At 41.4% G+C, this 26,225-nt stretch overlaps 1 protein-coding gene across 7 annotated transcripts in view; it reads left to right on the top strand.

The window, feature by feature from the left end:
- Window positions 1–26,225, top strand: part of lrba (LPS-responsive vesicle trafficking, beach and anchor containing) — a 191,645-nt gene that overhangs the window by 91,253 nt on the left and 74,167 nt on the right. For 4 of the 7 annotated variants that reach the window (XM_083982697.1, XM_083982698.1, XM_083982699.1 and 1 more), the window contains 3 exons: window positions 6,695–6,861; window positions 21,463–21,587; window positions 21,926–21,940. In XM_083982697.1, coding sequence (XP_083838823.1) covers window positions 6,695–6,861; window positions 21,463–21,587; window positions 21,926–21,940 — 307 coding nt within the window. The remainder of the gene's footprint in view (window positions 1–6,694; window positions 6,862–21,462; window positions 21,588–21,925; window positions 21,941–26,225) is intronic. The other 3 variants (XM_083982701.1, XM_083982702.1, XM_083982700.1) reach the window with 1 other exon arrangement.

The raw sequence follows: 26,225 nt of genomic DNA, 5'->3' as shown, positions 1-26,225 counted from the left end.
TTAGTACAGTACTCGGAGTCGTCTAAAAGGGTTCAGGTTTGTTATGTTTTTCAATGAAGCAATACTATCAGCCACATGAGCTATGACTCGATTACGAGCAAAAATACGACTAATGGAAAGCCATAACTTTCCATTAGTTGTATTTTTGCGATGTCATTTGAAACTTATTCTTCGTTTGCAATCTCCCAGACGTCCTTAATCAAGATACCCACCATAGCGCGTCCCAAACTATGTTTCACAATTGAATTCCCCACTTAAATGCAGTTGTTCCTCAGTGACCTCTGAGAAGAAGTGAACCCCTGATAAGTCTTGCTCTGATATTGCTGTATTGATTTTTGCCTCCATACAGGCTCTGCTTGAGCCTGCTGGAGCCAACGGTTTCATTTTGCACTGCCACAATAAAAATAACAGGCCAATGAAACATCCCCCCCGAGGGCGGGGGTGGAGGGTTTTGAAATAATTTTCAGCTATGTCCCAGTTTTCCGAGCACTGTTCCTCTGTATTGTGTTGTGGTGACACTATAGGTTGGTTATTGTTTTGCAAGAAATGGAGAAACATAGGCCTGCAAAATGACTCATTTTTGGCTGTCACTGTGTTGCACTGGGAGTGAGCAGGTTTGTCATCCAGCACCAATTGCCAGAACATGATCTGTATCCTCCTCCACTGCACTTGAGAAGTTTTGTTTTAGTTAAACAGCAGCAGCAGATCTCAAGCAAAAGCACCAGAAAAGAGAATAATTCAATACATGAAAACAAATTTATGTTTGCTCCCTGTCAGAGTTCATATCCTTGGGAAGGCATTGATAGAGGAGTCGTTTGATTTAGATACCCGTTTGCCTCAGAGACATAACATATGCTTTCTCTCTCCCTCCCTCTCTTTGCTGTCTTTCTCCCTGTCTCGCTCACACTCTCTCTGGCTCTCAGTGGGACAGAATTGAGTTATCTTTGGCCCTGAGAGTAAGTTATTACAGTGGGCTTAGGGTGAAACAGAGATGAAGATAACTAGGGGGAAATCCAATTACCTTTTAGGGTTCTCTATCTAATAGGATCCTTAATGTGAAGGAGATCTGCAGATCGGATGCTGCTGCCCAGCACAGCAAATGATAGACTCTGATATCTTCCAGAGGAGCAGGAAGGAGTGGGAGCCCCAGAGATAGAAAAGGAGGCGAGAGAAATCGAACTCCCTCTTTTTATGGGGCTGTTCATTAGGAGTGAAATGTGGTGGGCTCAGGGGCACAAGGGCAGATGAGAAGGTCCAGATAGGGAAGAGTGAGCAAGACCCAAGTCATTTCTATTCTTTCTTACCCTTCCCTTCTGCACAGTCTTTTCTTTTTTCCTTTTTTTTTTATATACCCTCTTGATTCATCCGTGGCTGTTATATGGAGTAATTGAATTGACTGTCTGAGAGATTCTGTGAAAGCCAGACGATAGCGGCTAATTAGTGCCTGGCGTCATTGTCTTCTCTCTGCTGAGCTTGTAAAACGATCCGGCCTCTCTCCCCCACGTTAATGACATTAACATTGAGCTGATGCTCATTATGTTCTATTATCATAGCACCGGTCTCTGGAAACTTGTGCATCACAGACAATCTCACAAGAGCTGCTCATCTCAGAAAGAGCCTGAGCAGAAAGGTTAGGTCATGCTTTGCAATTTAGACACGAACCATCAGACAGATCAGTTCACTGATCACACTAAAAGCTGTTTAAATAGATTTTTTATTGTAAAACCAGATGCAGCCTGCTAAATAAAAGGTTATTCAAACACACACACAAAAACACAGAGCTCCCAAAGGCTTTTCACACCACATCATCCCAGCACTCGGACTGATGGCTGCCACCAACTGTAGCTTGCTGTCATGTAGTTGTCCCAACTGTAATGCAGTTTGTCAGCAGGGCTGGATGCCCGGGCATCTCATTATGGACAAATCTGCTGTCGAGAGAATAAGAGAAAAAGAAACAGGAAGATGTCTACATTTGAAAATGACTTGGTGGCACAGCCGACAGGATGGGGATCTTTTTTTTCTTTCTGTTTTAAAAAATTTTTTTTTTAAAGAGCTAATTTCACATAATAGTAGGACAAACACTCACATTTTGGTCTTATGTTCTGTCCATTCTTGGTAGATGTGTGTGTTTGTTTCAAAGGAGGTTAAATCGAAAGCAACTGGACTTAGTTATTTGTGTGTGTTTGTTACAACATAGATGGTTTCACTCTAGACATCAAGAGAAAGAAAAGGAGAGGTTGGGGTACAGAGGATGGTTGGTGAGCAGTGGGCTCAGTCGCACTGTCCTGTCAGCGTAATGAAGTCCCCAGGTACCTCGTCTGCAGCTCCCATCATTATGTGTGACCAGCTAACACCGAACGACTTTACTCCACACTTTCCCTTTGTTTCTGTCTGACACAGTCTCTTTAGTCACCAGGAGATCGTTCTCTTGATTTCTCTTTTTCATTTAGTTTGAGCAGCTGAAAGTGAGATCACGCCTCTAAGGAAAAGTCTTCACAGGTGTCTGAGTTTGTTATGGACATTATAGGCTTTATGCAGTTTATTTAGGAGAGTATTTTTTATGCTTTAGATTCCTCGTTGTTGGTTTGTTGTTTCCACATTCAGTCCTAGTATATTGGAAACACCCTGCATCCATGATTTCAGGCAACAGCCAACACAGAGGACATGTATTTTTCATCTGGTCACGTCCTTACTTCATTTAACTATTTTTCACCTCCAGACGACAGTTTAACACATATGATTTTTCACATGGCATGACCTTGAAGCCGAGCCGGAGTCATCTTGTGGAGATGGCAGCAACGCAGACTGATGTGGTGAGAGGAGGGCGCGGTTTTGCAGAGACGAGAGGTTTTTCGTGGTAGGAGAGATGAAGGGGCTGCCACCCCAGCATGGTGACCAGTCCATTAAAGATCAGCCACAGACAGTGTGAGGGGAGGAGCGGAGGAGGAGGAGGAGGAGGAGGAGGATGAGAGATACTTTGATAAGTGTTGCGCCTGCGTTAACCTTGATGGCCACGAGCAATGGGCTGATGCCAGCAGCAGGGATCTGTTTCAACTGGATTAGATTATTTTTTTCCCTCCGGCGCTCGAAGAGCAGGAAAAAAAAATCAATACTTGGGAGCACGGCATGACAGGAGCATCATTTCAGAATTGAAGTGGCTGTCAGGCATTGTCATTTGGTGACTTTTGTTCGCCATTGTACTTTTAAGCCCTCATTTTTCTCCCCCTCCTCTTCCTTTCACTCGTTTCTTTCCGAGCCCATTGTCTGAATTCCCCTGGTGACATTTTATGTTGCAATTTGAAAACTCGAGGGCAAGAGATCAAGTGCAAGAGAATCTCTTTGAAACCAATTGGTGGACTGGTTCGGCATCTACTTTTGTTTAGTGACCCCCATCCTCCTTTCTCATTTCATCCTCTTGTCTCCCTAGACCTCCAATGTGTTCCAGGAGGAATTTATTTGTAGTATATTTGCATTCTCTGATACCAGACAAGGACAAGCCTGATGTCTCGCCTTCCTCTGGACAGTTTTTCTGCCCGTTTGTAAATGAAACCCTCAGGGAGAGCTTGTCGACGGATGTGAGAAATTGGAGATTCTCTCAGAGCGATAGCCCAGCCTTGGAGAATGTGTAGCCCTGATGTGCCACCAGTGTCAAGAGATTGCAAATCAAGCGCTTTAATAACATCTCTGCTTTTCTTTTTCTTTTTTGCCTCCTGTTTTCCGACGGAACCACGAGACCCTGGCTTTGTCAGTCGGCATGTTGAAGGCTCGTTGTGGCACGGCAACACCGCCAGCCAGGCCTTTCTCTGTCACTCTAATTGATAAACATAGGGCTGATTTCTTGTAATGAGCCTCCATTCTCCAGCCTATTATACTGGTTAACCCTCTCAACCCACACACGGGGGAGGAGGAGTGGAGCTAAGGCATCATCTGACAACAACTACAGCATTTAGATAAGGCTGACACTGGTACAACAGCACTGTGAAACTCCTCTTTTCCTCCTCTTCTCTTTTCCCTGCTCATTATTTATAGAATCAGCATGAAGGAGCTGCAGTGATAACAACAGTTTCTTATAGCAGAAAGCGTGTGTTTGTTATTCTCTGGTTCAAAATAAGGTTTAGCTACGTGATTAAAATACATGTGTTTTAACAACATGGTGTGTATAGGCCTGTGTGTTATTGTGTGATTTTTTTTTAGAGATGATTGCTGTTCTTTCCACCACCCCCACTTTCACTCCTCTTGCTCAGCCCATTTCCTCTCCAAACTCCGACTCACATCCATATTTATTTATTTGAACTCTGGATGAATTGCGGGAGACACGACTCAGTGTAATTGACTCGATTAATGCCAGCCATTATCATTTCGTCTTCAGCAAGCTGTCTCCTCCGGCGGAGCAGGCACCCACGCCGGCCCGACCCTGTCAGCCAGGCCATGTAATGGAAGGTGCTGCCCATGATTACAGTGTCGCAAGTCATAATGGTCTCACGGCCAGCGAGTTGTGCCCTGGTGGCTGTCTGGGTAGGAAGCTAACGGAGCGCAGCCCGCCGTATCTTTTCCCTCAGCTGCACTCGTTTAACTTGGTCAAGGGAAGTGCTTAGATCTGAGCATGTCTTTTTATGGTTGTTTCCTTGTCAAAATACGCACACCGACTGCCTCAGTCACTCCAAAGGAGGCATGTTCCTATTTGTGAAAAGGGAGCAGATACTTTTAATTGACTTCTTATGTTTCCTCAGGATTCCTCGAGAGGAATGAAAGAGCAGTTTGTTTGAAAATATACCCCCAAATGCCCCCTTTTTAGTTTCTGTCCTTTATCCTGTCAGTGGACGTGGATGGAAGTGAATTCAGGATGGTGCCATGGCAGGGAGGTTTAGTTATTCGCTTTAACCTTCATAATAACATAACATAATAAGTCCTTCATAATACTGGAGCATATTCTCTGACTTCACATCAATGGAATGACCCCCAGAATTAACAGTGACTTGTCTTTTCCACTTATAAGTAAACCCAACTCTAGGTTTTAATGGCTCTACTTATGTGTTCAGCTTTTTTTTGGTTGTTATTTTAGGGGTGAGTCTGTGAATTTGGCTTTTTCTCCAGCAGTCGACTTTGGCTTTGGATATAAGAAAAGCCCATTACAACATGGAGGGTTTGGGTGTTTGGGCAGGCTCAACACACAGGTGATGAAGTGTTTGTTTATGGTTATGAGTGTGAACCCAGCACTGTTGATTAGTCCTGCAGACTTCACATGTCTCAGACAGGGGCACTTGCAAATGGACTCTTTCTAGGCCAGCTACTTACTATATCTGTTTAAAGGATGGAAATCCACATGAGCATTTATTTTGAGGAAAATACACAATTCCTATTATCATGTATACAATTTATAGATCTTAAGGGGGTGATTCTCTGCCAGTATTCCGTATTTTCATATTTTTTTCTGTATTTTTTTGATATTGAGCACTACTTGAGTTTGTTGAACTTTATACGTCATGCTATGAGTCACTGTCTTTGGTCCTGCTTTCCTCTGTATCCCACTGCTGCTTGCCTTTACCTTCGCTGATCAAGATTAATGGGCATGCATCACACACACACACACACACACACACAGTCACACAGCAAAGCCAAGCCGCTCTCTGGTTTAAAATCTGGAACATTTACCCAGCAATTCCTCTTCCATACTCCCTTCATTTTGCAGTTTCACCAGGTCATTGTGCTGGAAGGTCAAGGCCCACTTTAATGCCACACAAAGAGACACAGATTGATAATTAAGGCCCAGCAGCCTGAAGAGAAAGCCCCTCTAATTTGATTTATACCTATAGATTTTCTGTCAGATATGAAATGTTGTCGTTCAAATTGAAGAGGAGGACCCATTATAAAGCGCTTTCCTGCTAACTTTGAGAGAACAGGTTGCATTTGTTCAGCAATGGATCTGGGTTAATAGTCACTGTGTGACCGTCAAACCAATGGGGGGTAGAAAAAAAGTTAATTTGATAAGGACAGAAATGTGCAAGCAATATTAATAATTGAATGTGTTTCATTGTTAATGCTGCCATTTGCTTTTGAAGTTTTACACAGAGCGTGCAGAAGATAATAACAAAATGCACTATTATAGGCCTGATGATGCTCTATATATACATAGCCATGTTTTTATCTCTGCCTTCAGTAAGAATATCACTTTGAACGCAGTCCTTTCAGAGTAAGCCACGAGCGCAACGCCAGCTGGGAGCTGAAATTGGTTGTGAAATAAAGATTGGAAATCAAAACACTGTTTCAAATTATAGCTGTTATTTTCAGAAGGTGTTTTACTTTTGCCATCGCTGCGCAGTTCAAAGGCCCATTCTGATAACAAATTCCGACAGAGAAAAATGTCCTCCCTGTGCATTGTGGGTATCGTGTTATTTGGTGCGCCGGAGGGCATTAGTAAATACATGTCCACTGTTATTAATCAACGTGACAAGAGGACAGAAATGACCCTATGCTTTTCATTTGGTTCTACTCAGAGTAGAGTTTCTATACACGAAACACTGTGTGCTGGTGTCTGCTCTGTTTCCTCCTATAGACCGGGTTTGGTTCTGTATATTAGTCGCAAGATAATACATTTAGTAATATATGCTGTTTTAATTCACTTTTTTGTATACACTTTTGTAATGATACCTTTACTTGCAGAATGTGTAATGTATTGTTTCACCCTCCTTTTCAGTCTAACTGCGCTCAGTACGCGGCAGAGAAGCGAGATGAGGAGAAAATGTGCGATCACCTTATCCGAGCCGCCAAGTACCGAGACCACGTGACAGCCACACAGCTCATCCAGAAGATAGTCAACATCCTGACTGACAAACATGGAGCCTGGGGAAGCTCTTCCATAAGGTAAAACAAAAGTGTGAAGTCTAAAAACGAGACCAAGAGATTTTCTTTTTTTAATATATATATTTCAATATTCATCATAATAAGAGGAAAAGGTTTTAGGTTTTCTTTTCTCACTTACATCACTTTACACACACATGCACCTAATACATAATGCATTTTACATTGTACATGTTTAATCCATTCTTTAGAGCATTTACCTCCGTCTGCACAGAAAGGCCTTCAATCAAGGGGATACACCTGTTCTGTTTTTTTTTTTTTATATGAACAGTGTAATTTTCTATGCCTTGAAAATTATTCAGACCATTGTAATGGTTTTAATCTCATCATAATCTTTCTCACCCCCCCAATACTCATGACTTTGATTAAATTAGATTTGCAAAGGTGAAAATGTCAGCTGTGGGTTGAATGATGCATTGACTCGGGAGAGAGATGAAAGCCATTTAAACAGCTCCGCTCCCATTAGGAAGAGAGGGAACCTTATCCTCTGTGTTTGTTTCGCCAAATAGGCAGCAGAATCCAATGCAGCTATTCCCTAATGATGGCTGTTTGTGCAGGTAGTGTGTAATAGTGAGCCGCAGAGACGGCCGCTGGCTCACGCTTGTTAGACTGAACCAACTCTCTGGAGACTCGTCTGGCGAGGGTTAGTTTGTTATTGGATCAGGAGTCTATCTCTGGCTGCCTTTGTTTTCTTTCTCTATGTTGTTCTCTTATATCAGGATGTGGTGTATTATTTGTCATATTTTTCTTTCCTTGATCTCTCTCCCGCCCTCTCCTCCTTCCGTCTCTTGCTTTCTATTAGTCTCCATGTGTACTCACACGAGGCTGTGCTATTTACTATGGAGATTGTGTTCTCCTGGCTCTGGCCAGAAAAGTCCCCCATTACTGGTCCTTTATGCTGCTGTGCTATTGATGGTTTTCCTAATGGCTGCCGATGGGCGCAGGGAGCCGTTGGCACTGGGCCTTGGAGTGCAGCGCTCTTTTAATAAATCACAATCAGTCCTGTGCCATTACATCAATATTTTTGGTCAATTACTGTGAAGGTCAGGTGGTGCAGCTTCGCACCAGAGCCCGTGGTATGCGGGCATGGGAGAAACATCTGGTGTTGCTGCAAAACCCCCAGAAAAAGAACAATTAGGAGGAAAAGATGGACACAGAAAAAAAAGAAGAAAAAAAACACTCTCATGCACACCTGGATGCCCGCAAGCGTATGAAGAGCTGTTCTGTCCTTAAGTCCACTTGTACACAAAGCGTGGTGGTGAAGCAACATCCCTGCCTGTAAATAAGAACGGGAGGGGAAGGACAGACACACAATGAAACCCACAAGCTTTTTCCAGCTGTGAAAATGAAATCCAGGAGCACAAAGACAATACACAGCTACGATTACGACCTTTTGTTGCTAGGGTGTAAAAAAATCCAAGCCCGCCTGCTCACATGCCATAAAAACGTATTCCCCAAAGTTTCCATTCAATAAAGAGTCTGAAAATGAAAATATTATTTTCTCACAAGCTGATGGGAATTGTTGTTTCCTCACGGCAGGCATCTAATATCTTCTGACACAGTGTGACCTGCCTGAATGCAATTTGTGTCTTAATATCCAGCTTACAGCGGCCCTGGCCTCTGGAGGAAAGAGGTGTTAGGTGATTTTCTCTTTTCCATTCCCGAGCTTTGTCTCTTTCGTCTGTGGTTCTCTCTCTCTCTCTCTCTCTCTCTCTCTCTCTCTCTCTCTCGTCCTTTCTCTTCATCACAGCCACAATTTCTCTTTCTCTTTCTCCCTTACTCTGTGTCCTTTGCTCCTTCCTGTTCCACTTTCTACCTCAATTGTAACACCGAGTGTCCAGGGAACGGTTCCATCCTCCAGACAAAGACAGTTTCTATCTGTCATGTAGTGTCAAGACGTAGACGGATCCACAGCCAGACAGAAAGGGCGACTACCTGTCTGTCCATCCACACATTCTTGTCCCAGCGCCTTGAGCCTCAGGTGTACAACATGCCAGCCTGCTGTCTTTTTAAGACGAGGGGGAAAAAGTAAATGAACAGGTAGCAAGATGGCCACAAATGAAACAACTGGCAGATGTCATTTTTTTCTCCCCCAGTCTCCACATCTCTCTAGTTTTTTTTTTACCCCCCCCCCACCCTTTCCGTTAAGCTCAGGTCCACTGAGCACCCACACCGCTGTGGTGTTTATTTGGGTCAGGAATCATCTTTCATGTATATGACACCTAGACAAAGTCGACGGACAGAGAGGGGAGATGAGGGCAGATGATGGAGAACGCCAGCTCTCAGTCTCCGGGGACATGCACTACTCTTCTCTTTTTCCCCTCTCATACCTTCTCTTTATTGCATTCTAATAGGCTGACTAATGTACCATGGAAATTCACTCTGGATGCAGGAAGCGGGGAAAGTAAAAGGAAGGTGACTGCAGCTGAAAAAGGTTGGGAGTGTGATGTAGGAGCTGTGTGCACACTCTTTCTTTTTATAAATCCAGAGCTGTTGTTGACAGTCTACTGATGTAGCTGGTCTGTTTGAGGCAAATGGAGATATTCTTCAAGATGCAGCGGTTTAGATTTACTCCCCGGCATTTGCTCCTCTCATACTTTGTCTTCCTCTTTTTCTTTTAAAGGCTGCATCAGCATCCTTTTTATTCCCAGTTTACTCTAACAATCCTCACCTACAGCTAGCCCCCCAAAACATACACACCCCGAGCACCAACTCCTCTCCCTCTGCTCCTCCTCCCTCATATAAGCAGCTCATTTTCTGCAGCACCACAGCTCTAATGGACGCCCTTAGGCTAGAGGCTTCCCAGCCAAGGGACATCCATCTTTTGGCACGTCAAACTCCCGCCCGGCAAAAAATCTTTGTGATGTGCACTCCAATTTTTCTTCAGTAAATCAAATCTTCCTTCCTTCAGAAAGATGAATGCTTTAGGGTTGGAGTGTTATAGAGAAAATCAATGCCGGCAAAATTGAAACAGTATGCCCCCGTATTGATCGGCCTTGTGAGATCGAAAAGGAACAGCTTTGTAACTGTTCCTCTGGACAGTTAGCTGACCTGTAATGGACAAACTATTGATATTAGCATTACTATTTTATCCTGTGCTATGTCATTTCACCGGTGCACTATTGAGGAAAAGAAGCCGGAGCAGAACATTCACAGTTTGTCCCAGAAAAGGATTTTTCCTCCGATCCACTAATGATACTGCAGAGGACACTGACTGGTGTCTACAAAAAATGCCAAGGATGCTTTTGTCTTACCACATGATTTAATTTTTTTTCCACCCGTTTTTGTTAGGTTCTCTCTTTTTTTTTTTTTTTTTCAAACAAAGAAAAATGAAAAATTGTGGTCAGAGTTTCACAGAGCTAAACATGTATTCAGTTTACAACAATGATACAAAACAGAAAAGCAGCAAATGCTCAGATTTAAAAAACCTACAACTACTGACTGTTTGGTCATTTCTCTTCATATTGTCTAATGACTCACACTAACATACACCTTTTAAAATTATTGTTAGGTTATTTTCTATTGATTGACAAGTGGATTAATTGTTAAATGGTGAATATGGTAAATAAAGGCATCACAGACAAATCCTGCAGAGCAGAAACAGAGTATATAGACGGAGCAAATGGTGCATATGTATTTTTCATGCCATACGCTCCCCATGTGTCTGCCTGTGCTTCCTGTTAGGGCTGCAACTCATTTTTGTTGTCATGATCAGTTAATCTCTTGATTATTATTTATTTATTAAAATTATAATTTGGTTAGATTTGCAAATAGTGGACAATGCCTGTCGCAACCAGCCACAGGATCCAGATTTCTTATTTTGCCTGACTAAAAGAAAATAGATTAACATGATAACTTGATATAAACTGAATATTTACAAAACCAGAAACTGGCAAATGATATATCAATTTTTCCGGATCCAGCCCCTGACGACTTTGAAATGTGAAGTACTTCCGTGTAAAATAAATAAATGAGGCAGAGTTATAATTATAATTTGGAGAGAAAACATGCTCACAATAGAAATTGTTTATTCTGAGTTTAAAACTTTCGGTTTAATCAAGGCTGGGTGGGGTGTGATGAGCTTCTGTTGCAATAGGCACCTCCCTGGCAACACAAACAAGCAACCTCGCAACTGTCATCATATACAAATACTGCTGAATCCTGACTGGTGCAGAAATATGTGACATCACCTTTTTTCCACCGTCGCTCCACCTTCTTCAAACGACCGAGCAGACCACAGACAAAAACACAAATATAGGAATCTCTCGAAATAACAAACACGGTGCCATCTTTGCCACAGTTTTTTATTTGTATGCAGGGCACCATCCCACATAAATGAAGAAGATGATTTAAGGGAATTGGTTTTTCAGTATTAATGAACTCGCAAATTCTGCTGCTCGTTCTTCAGTCTTCAAGCCTTGTTCGTTTTCGTCCCAGTCATTGAGCCTCCTTTTCAATTAATAACCCACTGATCACGGCCACAGAGAGGACACTCATGTCCACTCATGTATTTTCTTTAAATAACTGATTGCATGAGAATCAGCGGCAACCAGATTCATTTCTACTTGTGTACTTTCATTCCAGACTTAAATCACAATTATGATACATAATACTGAATGTAATGCATGTGTTAAAGCCGAGGTCTGCACAGTGTCCGCCCCGGCTTGCGTGCATGTTTTATGGACACGCTGTACATTACGGCTGCGCTGCTGCAGTGCACGCAGAGCTGAAAAAGGAAATGAGACTCGAGCACGTCAGGGGGAGAATATAACCATAGGAAACAAGAACATAACTGTTTAGAGTACACTGGCTCTCGGAAATGCATGACACGAGATGGGGCCAGGAAGACAGAGCGAGAGAGAGAAGGGGCGATGGATGGAACGAGGAGGATGAGAGAGAGATATTTGTCATCGGAGCATCAAAAGCTGAGATGGAGACAAAGACGAGACGGGACCATTTGTCCCCCACATCCTCTCCTCTAGCTGCAGTATATTGTAAGCCATGCTGATGAGTGATTACGAAAATCTGAATGTAAAAGGCTGAGAGTGTGTCTTGTTTGCTGGATGGAAAACTCTGCAGCTGCTCACTTATCTGGCCATCAGATTGTCTTTGTTGTGTTTGGGAATAGAACAAACAGTGTTAGAGCCTCTTTTTCTTTCTTCTTGATGCTGATTTGCACTGATCTTCACAAGAGTTTCCAATTGTCATTCCTGACCTCTACATATTCACAGAGCAACTGGATCTTATTTGTACTGTCTATTATTTGTACTATCTTTAAGGTTTCATAAATACTTCTCCTATTTTTTTTTTTTTTTTTTTTAGTAAAATATAACAACATGGATTCAAGATGGTTACAGTAGATAATCTTTGTGATGAGTCCTTCTTTATATCGAAGAAAGTCCATTACTTTTGCACTGTACATCACTGGTCATTTTTAACCGGTAATGGCTTCTGGTTTGCTTATAAATACTTGCAGTCTAAACACAAACATGACCCGTGGTGCTGAGCAGTGGCAGCTGTGGCAGTCTGCAGCTCCTGTCTCTCAAGGCAAGAGACAGTTGTTTCCTTTAGGTCCACGTCCCGACTACTTCAAAACCAATTAGCCGGGACTCGAGTTGCGATCATCCATCTGCCTTCATACTGTCATAAACATATAGCATAAACATACAGTACGAAGGAACGCAAAGCTGCCCGCAGTTATGTTCATCTTTTGTAAACGAGAGTCCCCAGTATCATGCAGGGATCTCCAGCTCCGAAGTCCTTAAACGGGGTTTAATGTGAAACCCTCCACCTCATTTATCATGCGCAGTGACATGTGTCTGGGACAGAAAAAGTTGTGACGGAGACAAAAAGGATGTTCCTTAAATCTCTAGGGGGGGGGGGGACTGTTCAAGTTTGACCGACGTGCGTTCCATCAGTTCCATAAAATAACGTGCCACAAAGGCCCTACCGTGCAGTCTGGCTCATGGACATGAATAAGAATATAGCCTTAATGATAACATTTACTTCAACTGTATATACAGTACAGTGGCTGGGGCCGTAAGGAATAGTAACAAAGTGTCATGGTGGAACATATTAACAGCTGATGATGTCCATATGTTAGCATGGTTAAGTGTTGCCGTGTCGACCGAGACTCCCAAAAAAATTACACTCAGTGGGTCCTTTAAAATGACTAAAAAGGCAAGTGTTGAAGTGAAAACTGTGATTGTGGAATTTTTTTTTTTTTTTTTTTTACAACATTTACAAGCGGTTTCCAGTCGTTGTTTTACCAGCCCTTATTAGATGAGCCCAAATATCTTTATTTATTGATACTACCACTCATGTTCCAAATAAATTCATTTAATTAGTCAATATAAAAGTTGATCTGCAAGGCGTCTTTTGTTCAGTGGCTACAGTTAAGCTGCATAAGATGCACAAGGTGGATATTTCAACCAGTTATCTAATGTTTCTCTTTAAGATGTGTTCTATTGTGAGTCTATTGCTACAGTAAATATATAAAATATCATATCAGACCTTTTAAAAATCCTATTTTTGTGTAAATTTTTCTCTATGTGTATACGTTTTTTAAAATCTAATCATAATTCTTATTTTATATTTCTATGTGAAGGATATTTTGTTCCTCACTGAGTTAAAGTGACTATATAATGTATATATTTTGCTATAGTTTGTCACCTAAACTGGAAGTGAAAGTGGACAGGAGGTTTTCAGATTAACCAATTTACCGTAACCCATTCCCACTGTTTGGATCCCCTTCTTGGTTTTTTACCCCATCAGTATTGTCCGTCCTCTTCCCAGCAGCTCAGAACTGTAATGGAATCCTTGTTATGAAGTATGAATGAAGGCGGCCATCCCAGAAAGACCAATTACACCATCCTGCCTTGCTGCCTCGCTGCTCACAGCTCAGTGTGACTCTGTAGCAACTCTCAGATTTATGAGTTTCATATACCCTTAAGAAAGTATATGGCCTTGGTGGTGCAAGGTCATGATAAAAGGGTGCTGATCAATATCTGAATGAAAAGCCATTTGGGAAGTTTTTAGGGCTTTTTTTCCCTCCTTTCTCCCTGGATGCAATATCTGCAGAGTATCGATTGTCCGGGGCCAGTAGTTAGTCAAAGGCTATCTCCTTTGACTAACCCCTTTGCAGCATGTCAGCCCCCCCCCTCTCTTCCTCGTGATAGATTGGTATGCTTCTAGCCACTGTAATTACACCATAGGACCAGCAGGCCATTTATTTTGTGACTTTCGCTATTTGCCAAAAAATCGCCTTTATCTTGAGAATCCAGCACTTTCTTGTGCAACTAAAGCAGGAAAAAGGACACATAAAACACTGATGTTCCCCGGTATACAGGCTGGAAGACTGAGGATCATCCTTTACTCGTAGATCTTCAGCTTTTATTCTTGCTAAAGATTTACTTTACTCACCCCCCACCCATCCACCCACCCAATCCTGTGTCTGAGTTCAAGTTCAGCACCACCACCACCCTTAGTGAAAAAGACCAGGGGAATGGATGTTGAAGCTCTGTGATCTCAAGGAATCTATTGATAATAGAAATAGTGAAATTCTTGCTGTCTTTACTTAGTGTAGCTGCAGATTTTATTGCTCATTTGGCGATGGAAATATTTTGAATAGTAGAAAACAGAAATGTTTGCTTTATACACATCTTCATTAACAAAACAATACAGCAGGTCTGTTATAGATTCTATACATTTATTATTTTTCATTTTTGTTGTGAAAGTGGAAAACAGACATGTGTAATTGAATTCAAGCATTTTATGAATCTGAAAAAAAAAAGTTAATAAGGATCATAACAGTAAACATTCTGGCTGATCATTTGCATTAGATTGCATTATTATGCAGCAGCTAAGTGTTTATGGGCTATTTCTTTAGAGACTATAATTGTACCAAGATTAAAAAAAAGAAAGAAATTAATCACCATGGTGCAATATAACATCAGCATTCATATGGTATGAAGGTGTGTGAAACATCCAATATCAACCACCTGATAAATTATTCAATGTGTATGTATGTTTAACATTTAAGAAGAAGGGCTTTATATGTATTGGTGCCAGCCTATTGTTGATATTGCCACTGTTTTCTTTAGTTCATACTCTCAGATGAAGCTGTAACTACATGGCCATTATAGTTAGTTAGATTTCTGTGCACATTATCGTCTCAATCACCTTGCAGTGGAATTGCTGCACTTGACTCAGACACACATGCACTGTGTTGTAAGTGCAGTATAATGGGCACAGTATGATGGAGAGAGAGGAGGAGGTGCTCTGAATAGCAGACAGCTTTGCTAGATGAGATTGCCGAGCCTCGCGGTCCTGTATCGCACTGAAGCCACACACACACACACACACACACACACTACAGACATGAGTGATTTGTTTAATAAAGTAGTCAAGGGCTAACAAGCAGGATGAGTTTCATTTTATTTTTAATTTAATGCAGTCTCATGAATTAAACTGAAATTTGTGATGGTTGGATTTAAAAAATATTTAATCATTTATTTCAAAATCCATAACAACCCATAAGCCAACCCCCTTTTTTTTATTATTATTGTTATACAAAGCGTTTTACTATGAGGCTCCTTAGCTGGTTTTGGCATTTAGAGTTTAACATTAAACATGATCCCATATACTGTATATGTGTGTGTGTGTTATAAATGTGGACTTTTGGACTGAAAAAAAGAAGAAAAAAAAACCTCCCTAGACCTGACCTTGAGCTTCTGCTCTGTTTTTCTTTTGGGATGTGTAGGAAATGTGGGTACGAGTTCAGATTTGTCATACCATTCAAGATCAGCTCTGAAAGCTAGAGGTCAGAAGATTATTACAATGGGCCAGTAATGGCAGAATTATGCAACCCCGGTCCAGTGGATGCCCTCATTACCTCGCAGTGGTGGTGATAAATGGCCTTAAATGCATGTTGTCAAAATCACAGGAAAAATGTGGCTCTTCATCAAAAATACAGATGGTACCACTTCAGTGCTGTAGCGGTGTAAGTCTGTATATACTATTTATTATGTCTTTGATGCTTAGATAATATTCATGAGACAAACACTGAAGCTATTTTAGCATTAAAGAATGAAAACATTTTTCATTGGAGTGAAATAGCTTTTCACAGCGTGTTAAGAATTCCTGTCCTTTGGTCAATATTTACCACCTTACTAAGCAACGCTTTAACCTCCCATGAAATCTGATATAATCAGTGTGTAATGTTCTGCCTTTTTGTTGGTGAATTTACACTGAGTGTAATTGCTGCTAATTGGAAGCTGCACACTAAGCTGCTGGTAATTAGGGCTCCATTTGCATTATTTCATTTGGCTGCACTGCATTGTGGGGAGTTTGAAGCCTTTTGCCTCCCACCCATGGGAGCACTTTGATCCTCACAAGCCGGTGATGTTGCAGAGCTGCAATATCACTCCCTCTTTTTTTTTTCAGATCGCTTTTTGAAAGCTCTCGGATAAATTGGAGTTAATTGGGAGGAGTGGTAGGTGCTTATGTTGTCTTGGTAATGAGAGGGCGAGCACTCCTGTGTGTTCGCTGCAAATTCAGAGAAAAGGGAGTTAACAAGAGACTGATAAAAATAAAAGATGTAAATGTATGTAGACTCTGTTCCAGTGCGAGTGAATTTTTTAGCTCATGCCTAAGCCACAATTTACATTTTTCATCACAGATCTGATCAGTCATTGCACAAAATTAAAATTCATATAAAAATAGACAAATTAAATCCTGTGATTAATATTAAAGATGAGCAAAATTACATATGGACTATCATTTGAGAGGATAAGATGGAAACGTTGGCGGGTCTGTGACCCTAACATTACCTTGGGTAAATCTTGTAAACAACATTATATTAGGCGAGGTGAATTAACATACACACGTGTAGATGGTCTCATGTAGATCTCATTGGAGAGGGAAGGATAAGCATTAATACACATATAGAAAATCACTTCGGCAAGACTTAATCATGCCAAACGATTTCAGTGGGAAGGTATTTGGTCCTGTTTCATTTTAATTTAAGTCTGGAGATGCCATCCGAGCGATCACTGCCACCGTTTGACAAAGAGCCAGTGCTCCAGCAACCAGTCCTCAACATGACAAATCCTCAATCTATTCCTGCTCTCCCGTTTCTTCTAAACACATGGTTTATGCAAATCAAAAGCAAAATGATCCCGGGGATAGCAGCAATGTTTGAGCAATTTGAGGACTGCCAATAGGAACTGGCATTAATATAAAATAAGCAAGGGGAGAAATCTGTTCTGCATATGCAGGTCTCATTGACTGTACCCAAATTAATTTAGCAGAAAGGTTATGAATGACTGTTTATGCCAAAGTGCAGTCGCTTGTGGTGATATATGAAAGCATATTCACTCCGCATGTCCTGCTTGCTATGATAAAGGTCGTGTTATCATTTACATAAAATCAAATGCTTTGAAGATAAACCCATGCAAAACAGTTGCATGTTCTTCACCTTCCCATATACTGTATGCACCAAAAAGTCATTCCCAGCTGGAAAAGCTAAATTTAAATACAAATAATGTAAAATAACAATGTTTTTTCCCTTGTCCTATACATCTAATACGAACAAGAAACAAATAGAAACCTTAAAAGGCTGAAAACAGTGAGGAAACAGTGAAGTGTTTGTCTCTGGACATTCCTGTCTGATTGGATGTTGATGGATGACGATCATTTGTTCTTGTCAGCAAATGAACAATCGTCACCATTCGAAACAGCGGCGCTATCAAACTTTCAGGAGCTGCAGAAACCATCTATTAACACGTTTAAACCGGCCGTATGATTATGATAAGCAGCAATACTGCCATCGCACACAACTACTCAGAAAGCCACTAATCTGAGTAATATGTCATGATTAATAGAGGTGACGTGGGTTGTGATTGTTTATTTCAGGGATTCTTAATGCATGATTAGTGATATATTTAGGATAAGATTAAACCTTAATACCACCCTAGGGAAATAGGATTGGGGCTGGAGGAAACTATAACCATTGGCGACAAAAGAAAGAAAAAATCGCCTTGAATCCTAAGAAAATTTTTTTTTTTTCAACATTTCATAGCATTTTAGCCTACAACCTGTACCATTGGCTTTCTAAGTTCAGATGGGGCGATTTCAGTCACCAGCTGTCAAGTCATGATACATTCGTTTGAATGGATGTGCTTCTCGCTTGTTATTTGGGTAAACAGCGCCGACGTGTCAGAATAGTTTATTATAGAGGCCATGGTTAATGTAGCTCACTTGGCCCTCCACTTTTCTAAATGCTGTTCTTTCCAAATAAGCATTTCATTAATCGTGAACCGAACACTCTGTACGATTTGTTTTGCATGTCACCAAGCGATGCCAGATCTACTTGGACACCCGCTCTGTTTTGATGTAAATGGACAATTTAGTAGCACAATTGAAATCTTCAAGAACCCACCAGTAAAATATCTCCTCGCAGCGTGTTGACGGTTTGTGTTGAGTTTATTAGATTAAAGGCAAAACTGTTTTGTTAACTGATTAGGGAGTAGGAGCATCAGGGCTGCATAAAAAGGAGAAACCTGATCCCTCCCCCCATTCGTCGTCTGTGTTGGTAAACTTCCTCAAATTTACAACTCTAGAATCCTGAAGAGCATCCAAAAGATGTTTAAAGAACAGAAAGGAGGGGGAAAAAAAGGTAATTACTCTTTACTACCTCACATAAAACTCTTCCGGGCCGTGTTTCATCAGTAGCCAATGTGGTCTACATTAGAAAGGTTTGGTATGGTTCAACATTTTCCCCTTGACACACACAAACGCAGAGCCTCGCAAACAGTGATTCAAGCATTCATACGTTTTTACAGAACACACACACACACACACACTCTGTCAGTGCCTCCATGTGTGTCTCTCCCCCACTTTCATCATCAGACAACAGTCACTTCAGACTTAACGAGCGGCCCTTCCAGACACCTTTTATGACCAAACTAATTACTAATTACACAAGTGGTTGGCGTGAGCCACAGCACAACGCTGGCCCTTTGTTATTTTAATTGTTGTTATTTTGAAGAATGGTGCTTCAGTAAATTCTGCCAAGGATGCCCTAGGAGGATGGATGAGCTCTGAATAATTTATCATCTTTGTGGAAACACACTCAGCGTACGGTATGGGGGGTTGCATAGCGCCGCACAGATCCATTCTTGTTACGGCGGCCGCTCTCATCAGGGATTGATGACGAGGTATCTTTCATCGTGCGTCCACCTCTTCTAGCAGCCCATCATTAGGACCTCCATTGTCGCCTGTTCATGGTGCGCTGGATGAATATGACTGGCAGAGGTGGTTCTCCCCCCCCCCCCACCACCTCCACCTCCCATGCTGTGACTAATTACTCCAGGCAATGGTTCCCCTCCTGATGGATTAATGTGTATTGTGTGAATGGGAATGAACCCCCCCCCCCCTACCCCCACCCCACCTCTTCGAGTGCATCCTGATTCGGAGCTGGCCGCCGTGCACAACCTTGATAATTATTTTCATAGATGAATACCATTGCAGGCAGGATGATGAAGTGGCCATTTGCGTTCAGAGGCTATCACATGCAAACATGGAGCAGGGTCTTTGTCACTGCTGCGAAATCTGGTCCTGCACAGACCACCGGCCCCCGGTGTCGCTCCAACTTGCATTCTTCACACATTCACACACAGTCTCTCTCTCTCTCCGTTTCCTTTTTTCTTCTTGTGAATATGCAAAATCTATATTCATCATTTCTATTGTTTTCATTTCCCTGAGTTTTCAATTGTGAAACATTATCATAGTTAAGTATTTGTATTCAGTGGCTGTCCCGCATGCGCCAAAGTAAATGCATTCAGCAAACTGCTTTACATTCAGACTTGAGATATGAGCAGCAGCAGCCACTCCACTCGTCATCCAGCCTTTTGGGACTGATTTTTTTATTTATTTTTTTGGTCCAAATGCATCATATAATCAACGGTTTTCATTAGCCAGGACATACACGGTTTTAAAGGGCCCGCTTGGAAATCGTATTTGTTTGCTTGTGTAAAGCTCCTTTCCCTTTTAGAGGCCCCTGTGTGATCATTGGTGTTGGACTGAAGATTTGTGAGGAGCCCCCAGCCAGAGCAGCGTTCAAGAGTAGCACACATAAAGTATGCTGGGGTTCGCCCGTCATAGCTTATGCCACTGAAACCATAAACCGTGTCTTCCTACACCTTCACAGGATACACTGCAGCTACTTATCAGCTACCTGGTTGAGATCTTTTACATTTTACTTTAGAAATCTTTAAACCACTGTTTTATTTTTATTTATTTTTCCTCACACATTCATTTTGACACAAATCTGGTTTGCTCTGTTAACTTTAAAGGCTTCAATACACTCAAGTGTCGGCCCACGGGAACAGAAACAAGATGTTTTGAGGTGGTTCGCTTATGCAAATGTAGCACATCCATGCTTAATGAATCCATGTAAGCTGCAGATCAACTGATTTTCAAATTTGTCACAGTGGAATTAAAGAGATTTACAGTATTTCACCAAATACTGTAAATTGTAGCAGAGGTTTTCATATCGAAGCCCGACCACAGCGCAACCTCATTTCAGGCCTAGACTGGGATTTTTCCTCATGAGAACATTTAGTTCAAGTAAAACAACCATTTGACTGGAGTCCAACTGTCAGGATTTAGTCTCACTGAGGATCCAAGTGCATGTTGTTTCTCCCTCCCCACCTGAGTTGTTAATCATTAACACATGAGCAGTTTTTACATTCTGACAAATGAACAGCTTTGTTGTACGGTTGAGTTTAAATTAAAAAGAAAAAAAAAATCGCTAATGTAATGCAAAAGTGATTTTCTTATGCTTTGTTGTGCCTCAGAGCCACGGGTAATGAATATTTTAGATTATATAGTAATTAAATCACTTTAAAAAAATGGAGGCGATATTTCATTATGTGCAGGTACACAGTACACAGGCACAATGCTATATGTCAGCCAGTCCTCATTAAAACTTAACACTTTCTTTTCCTTTTCGAGGCAGAATGATTTACCGAGCAGGCCTGGTAAAGGGAGATGTAAATTGGTAAGAAAAATGGAGGCTATAGACATTGATTAATATTGGTAATGCTCTCCACCCCCTCCTCTGTGTTTGTAATGGCCTTCTCCTTATCCTGCTAGCCCTGAGTCCTGACAAGAGGTATCCTGCTGGGCTTGAAATGAGCCTCGAATGGAAGCACGTGCCACAGAAGTGTGTGGAAAATGATCACACTGTCAGTTGCTCATTCCTCTGTGATGGTACTCAGTGCTCAGTTCACCTTCCCAAAGAAAGAGAGAGAGGGGGAGAGAGTAGGGGGGGGAAAACTGTGCAAATAGAGGGAATATCTCGGCCTCTAAGGAGGAGATACTGTCAGTGTCTAGGGCAGGATGCAGTGATTTTTGGGTCTAAGCTTGTGTATAAGTGAAATGTTTTAAAAGAGTGATATTGAGGGTTAGAAGAAAAAAAAAAGGGGGCCAAACACAATGCCGGCTTTATGTATGCTTGCTCGGACCGAGTGCTAATGCTGGGCTGCTATACCATGCTGGCTGGTAATTGCTAACACATGTGCTACTTCTGTCTCGTTGCAGCCGGCCGAGGGAGTTCTGGCGCCTGGACTACTGGGAGGACGATTTAAGGCGGCGACGTCGCTTCATCAGGAACCCCTTTGGATCCGCTCACTCAGAGGCTACGCTCAAAGCCGCGGCCGAACACGGTCAGTCGCCATCCACTGCCCCTTCACCTCTCACCCCCCCCTCCTGCCTGTTGTTTGCACTCCCTGTTTTACTCGCTTGGTGGTAGCACCAGGTACAAGGCAGTAAAAATTAGTCCTCCCGTTGCAATAAAAGATTTATTGTACCACAAGACACAGTAAAATAGCACCCTCATTTGAATTTCACACAGGTAATTTCATACCCTGCCTCCCATTATGCAAAGCTAGACTAATAACCAGAGTGTTAGCATGCTTTACTAAGAAGCTCAGTCTTGAAGTGAGTGGCTGTGAATCCATGAAATGTGAAACTGTGTCACTCTTTTTTCTTCACTGCATCACAGTGGCTGATATCAGTGGTAAGTAACATTCACACTCTCTCTCCTCTGTTTGTCCCTGTTGAGGTTTTCACATACCAATGAGGGGTCATTTTAGGATTTATGCCTTTGATGCAATTCTTTGTAGCATGCAGTAATTGTCTATATTTGGGGTAAATGATAAAATATACAGATATCATTGTATTATTGTAGTCAAAGTAAAATGTATTTTGACTGGTATAATTATGGTTAATTTATTGATTTAATGTCTTATATTGTGGGACAATAAATGTTGCATTGGTCCTTTAGGTCAGATGTTACACATGTGAAATGCAAATTGCAGTCTACCAAACATTTTAGGTGAAGAAAGAGCCCACATTGTTCTCAGGACCTCGTCCAGATTAAATGCGGTTTGGAGAATCGTCATCAATACTCTGCTATTACACTGAGTAAAGAGTTGTCGTTAAAAGTAATAGCATTGATTGCTTTTTCCTGTGGAATTGGAATAGATCCCATCAGTGCTCCCCTCTCTCCTTTGTTTCTGTGAACGCCTCCATAAAGACAGGTGCAGATTTTCAATAAACCTCGTCTGAGAACAACTTGAAATTCCCAGCAGTCACTTACAGCCACAATATCTAAACGACACAGGCCCCTTTGCGTTAACACCAGGAGTCGCATTTCTCTACTAGGGCGTATGTAATCCACTGGTTCTGCAAAGAAATCCAGCACACACCAGGGTTTGCAATCACCGTCATGCTGGGCCCACATTTACCAGTTCAATCAATTACACTCTCCAGTAAATGGCCGTTTCTGCACCGAAAAAAAAAAAAAATCCTCAATGTGTCACCTGCGAAAGTCCTGTTAAATGTGACATCATTCTCAAAGACAAATGGCAGGTGGGACAGGAGTCAATAAGAGTGTGATCTAAAAGCAATAAGTGTTGAGGATCTGGGGATCCTGGGAGACTTCTGGTCTGCAGTAATGGCTGCAGAGTGCAGGCAGCTGGAGACCGAGGCCACAGTCCAGCTGGTCGCTGTTCTCCCGCAGAAGACCTCTGAGTTTCACTTTGTTTCTTTATTCCTCCTTGTTTTCCCTTCAACTACATCATGACAGAGAACAGACACAGCACATATTTCTCTGTCTTTTAGAAAATGCGTCGAAGGCGTTCTGTGAGTTGGTTACTCAGGTATTTGGTCTGGTATTCAATTTTATTCGAAACTCGTTCAGCTTACATGCAGAATATATTCATCACTGGGGGGAGAAAAAAAAAAGACAAATTCCTGCAAACAACATTTGGTTTCAAAGTCAAGTCTGTGTAAAAATAGCCAGCAGCCAGTTGTGGCAAGGGTATGCTACCTCCAGAGAGTAGGCTGCCTGGCTGAAATATGGGAATATATCATTAAAATAACTCTTTGACATTGAAGCCTGACGGCATCCATTTTCTGATGTAACCTTTCGTCTTGTTTTAGTCGACCCGACATTTGTTAAGGAAGTGCAGCTCACGATGAGAATGCAGGGCTGAGTTTTCAAACAGAGCACAAAGGTCATATCTGGCTGTAATTATATTCATCAGATGCAGAGGGGAAAATGCAGTCTCACTCCCTAAGAAAATATTTAGTATAAGATCAAGCTTGAATTTACCCTAATTTTCTAGCTACTTGTGGCAGCGCTTTTCAAATCTCACACAGGATCATACAATTAGACACAATGGAAAATATTTAGCATTTATTTACATGGCGGTCTTCAATAACAGTGTTTTATTTTTCCTTTTTAAGATGAGGGAAATGTACGTCTTCTCAGCCATGCATGGAGAAAAATGTGCATTTCTGGATTAAGGATATGGACAACTGTTATCATTCATACTGTGCCAAGATGATTTCCACAGGAGTGTGTGGCTGCCAGTAGGCTTGAGTAGGCTGTTATGTATTTATGGCTGGAAAGAACCATCTTTTCTGGGGATTGATTCGGTCTGGTCCGGGGCGCGTGTACCAGAGGTGGCAGAGTAAATACCTGAAGACTAATGTCTCTGTTCTGGTAATCAATACTCGCCTCATGACCACACTCCTGGCTACGCTCCCGTTAAAAACAAATTTGTTAATTTTGACAATTTAATTGCTGCGACCGTGCATGCCTTGACTTGTATAAGCAGGTAGTTGAACCTCTCAGTCGGGAAATGGGGTCTTGGAAAAAGTGTAACCTGTTGGGATTTATGCACATTTCTGCTCCCTGCATGATGAGTGATGAGGTTGAAGTGCCCGGCGAGATTTTTTTGTTAATGTTGCATGACTTCTCTTTGCATTGATTGTTAAACATTTTAGATTATACATTAATTCTAATCATTGCCGTAATTTTAAAAAGGAAATGATAGTTGTGGATGTGAGTCTAATTTTCTTTTTTTCTTTTTTTACATGTTCAATAAATTTTAGGGTAATTTTAGTATTATTTACAATAGTTTTGCAAAATGTTGGGAAATTCTGTAACTTACAGTCAAATTAAGTTGTTTATGTCAATGCTCTGTTCCAACAATTTCATGACTATGCATATTCCACGCAGTTCCTCAGCCACACACACACACATGTGCAGACACACACACATACAACACCACCAAAACCTCAGGGTTGTCAAATTAAAAGAAAGAAAAAATAAATAAACAGTATCAACATTAGGAAGAGGAGGAGCAGGAAGTTAGCACATAGCTTGTCACTTGTGTGCATGTTTCTTTTATGTATGGCTGCTGATGAGTGACATAACTCTGGTCAGAGAGGCTTTTCTTTGCTGGTCCAACACTCTCAGCCAAACAATATGCTGACGGGTCATTATTTTGCTTGCAGTTATTTTACTGTGTGTTATACTGTGGAGCTATTAATAACTTTAGGGGTTGAGGGAAATGAGCCCCGGTGACGAGGTTTTAGTTGCATCAGGCGGCATCTCGGCCAGGCTCGATTCTGTACAAACTGAACACACGAGGTGAGAACTCCTGAGCATGTTTGCAGTTAAATGCAAAGACGTTGAACTACATCTCTGTTTTCTAAGCTCATCTGACAAGTCCCCTGTCCATTTGCTTGGTGTGAATGCAATGGCATGTGGTACGTATTAGGGGAGCTGGTAGTAATTTCAGTGCTGCTAACTAAAGAATCCTCCAGGGAGGCTTAATTACAGGAAGACCATTCTAAATATCAGTGAGCTGCATATTTTCCATGACAAGAGATTTTTTAGCTCGGCTCTCCTCGCAGTTTCAAAGTATATACCCACATGACGCGACTGTGCATTTTTAGGAAGTGCAACTGATCTCCCCTCAGGTGATGAATATGAATGTGAGAAAAAGGAAAAAAAAAAGTTATGTGTTCAGCGACTCACTACTGGATTAAGATGCTGGATTAGAAAGCATGCATACATGCACAGAGTGAGTGAAAGCTCTCACTTTAAAGCCAGCTCTGTTTACAGAGAGGGAAAACTTTGCCAGCCAAAAGTCTTTGTATTGTGGACTTGTGTCTGTGGATCCTTACCATACACCACTGGGGAATGCAGAGCTCTGTAAATGTTTGCAGATTACCATTTTTCTTAAATAATCCATTCGGAACCTCAAGTCATGTTCGGTTGAAATCAAAACGGGCAGTGTGCGACTCACATTTTTGTGTCTGGATAATCTTTGTGCGAGTGGTGTTTGTTTTGATGTACATTAAAGAGCAAAATGAATTTAGCTTGAGGAGCATTGAGGATTATGTCTCGGTTTGTTTGCCATTTTCAGTTTGCGTGTAACACTGCAAGGCAGCATTGTTGTGAACCGGGGAAGCAATTATTAGCAGCACACACTTAAAGATCAACTTTGCAAATACTTGTATCTCACGGTCAACCTACTATATTTTACAAAATTTAAACTTTTTACACCTACATGTTTTTAGTCTGTATCCGCCTTTGGAACTTGATGAAAAAATAATGACCTACTTCACTAAAGTGACAAATGTGTGCATGAATGTTGTTCAATTAATGTTGCTTATATATATTTTCATTTACTCTATAAGTCTGTGTGAGATTTTTATGTCAAAGGAGACAGAATTTTTTATTATCACTCAAGTACTAAGAGCTGTAGTTTAAATCGAGGCGGCGCAAAATGAAAAAAATAAAAAGGCTAACTGTCCTTTCACTGCTTTTTTAGTAAAGCCTGGAATGAAGAATGATACAGCATTTAATTTGTCACATTTTCTACTTTTCAATGGTCTTCTCTTCTTTTTCATGAGAAATAATGTCTGATTTGACTGCTTGGTTTTAGTTGAAAATTAAATCTGCTCAAACTTTGAATGTGCTCAAACTCTGCACTGAAATAAGG

The sequence above is a fragment of the Trachurus trachurus genome (genome assembly GCF_905171665.1).
Source record: "Trachurus trachurus genome assembly, chromosome: 1".
NCBI classification, from domain to species: Eukaryota; Metazoa; Chordata; class Actinopteri; order Carangiformes; family Carangidae; genus Trachurus; species Trachurus trachurus.
The sequence above is the reverse complement of the archived record's forward strand: the minus strand, read 5'-3'. Positions and strand labels throughout refer to the sequence as shown.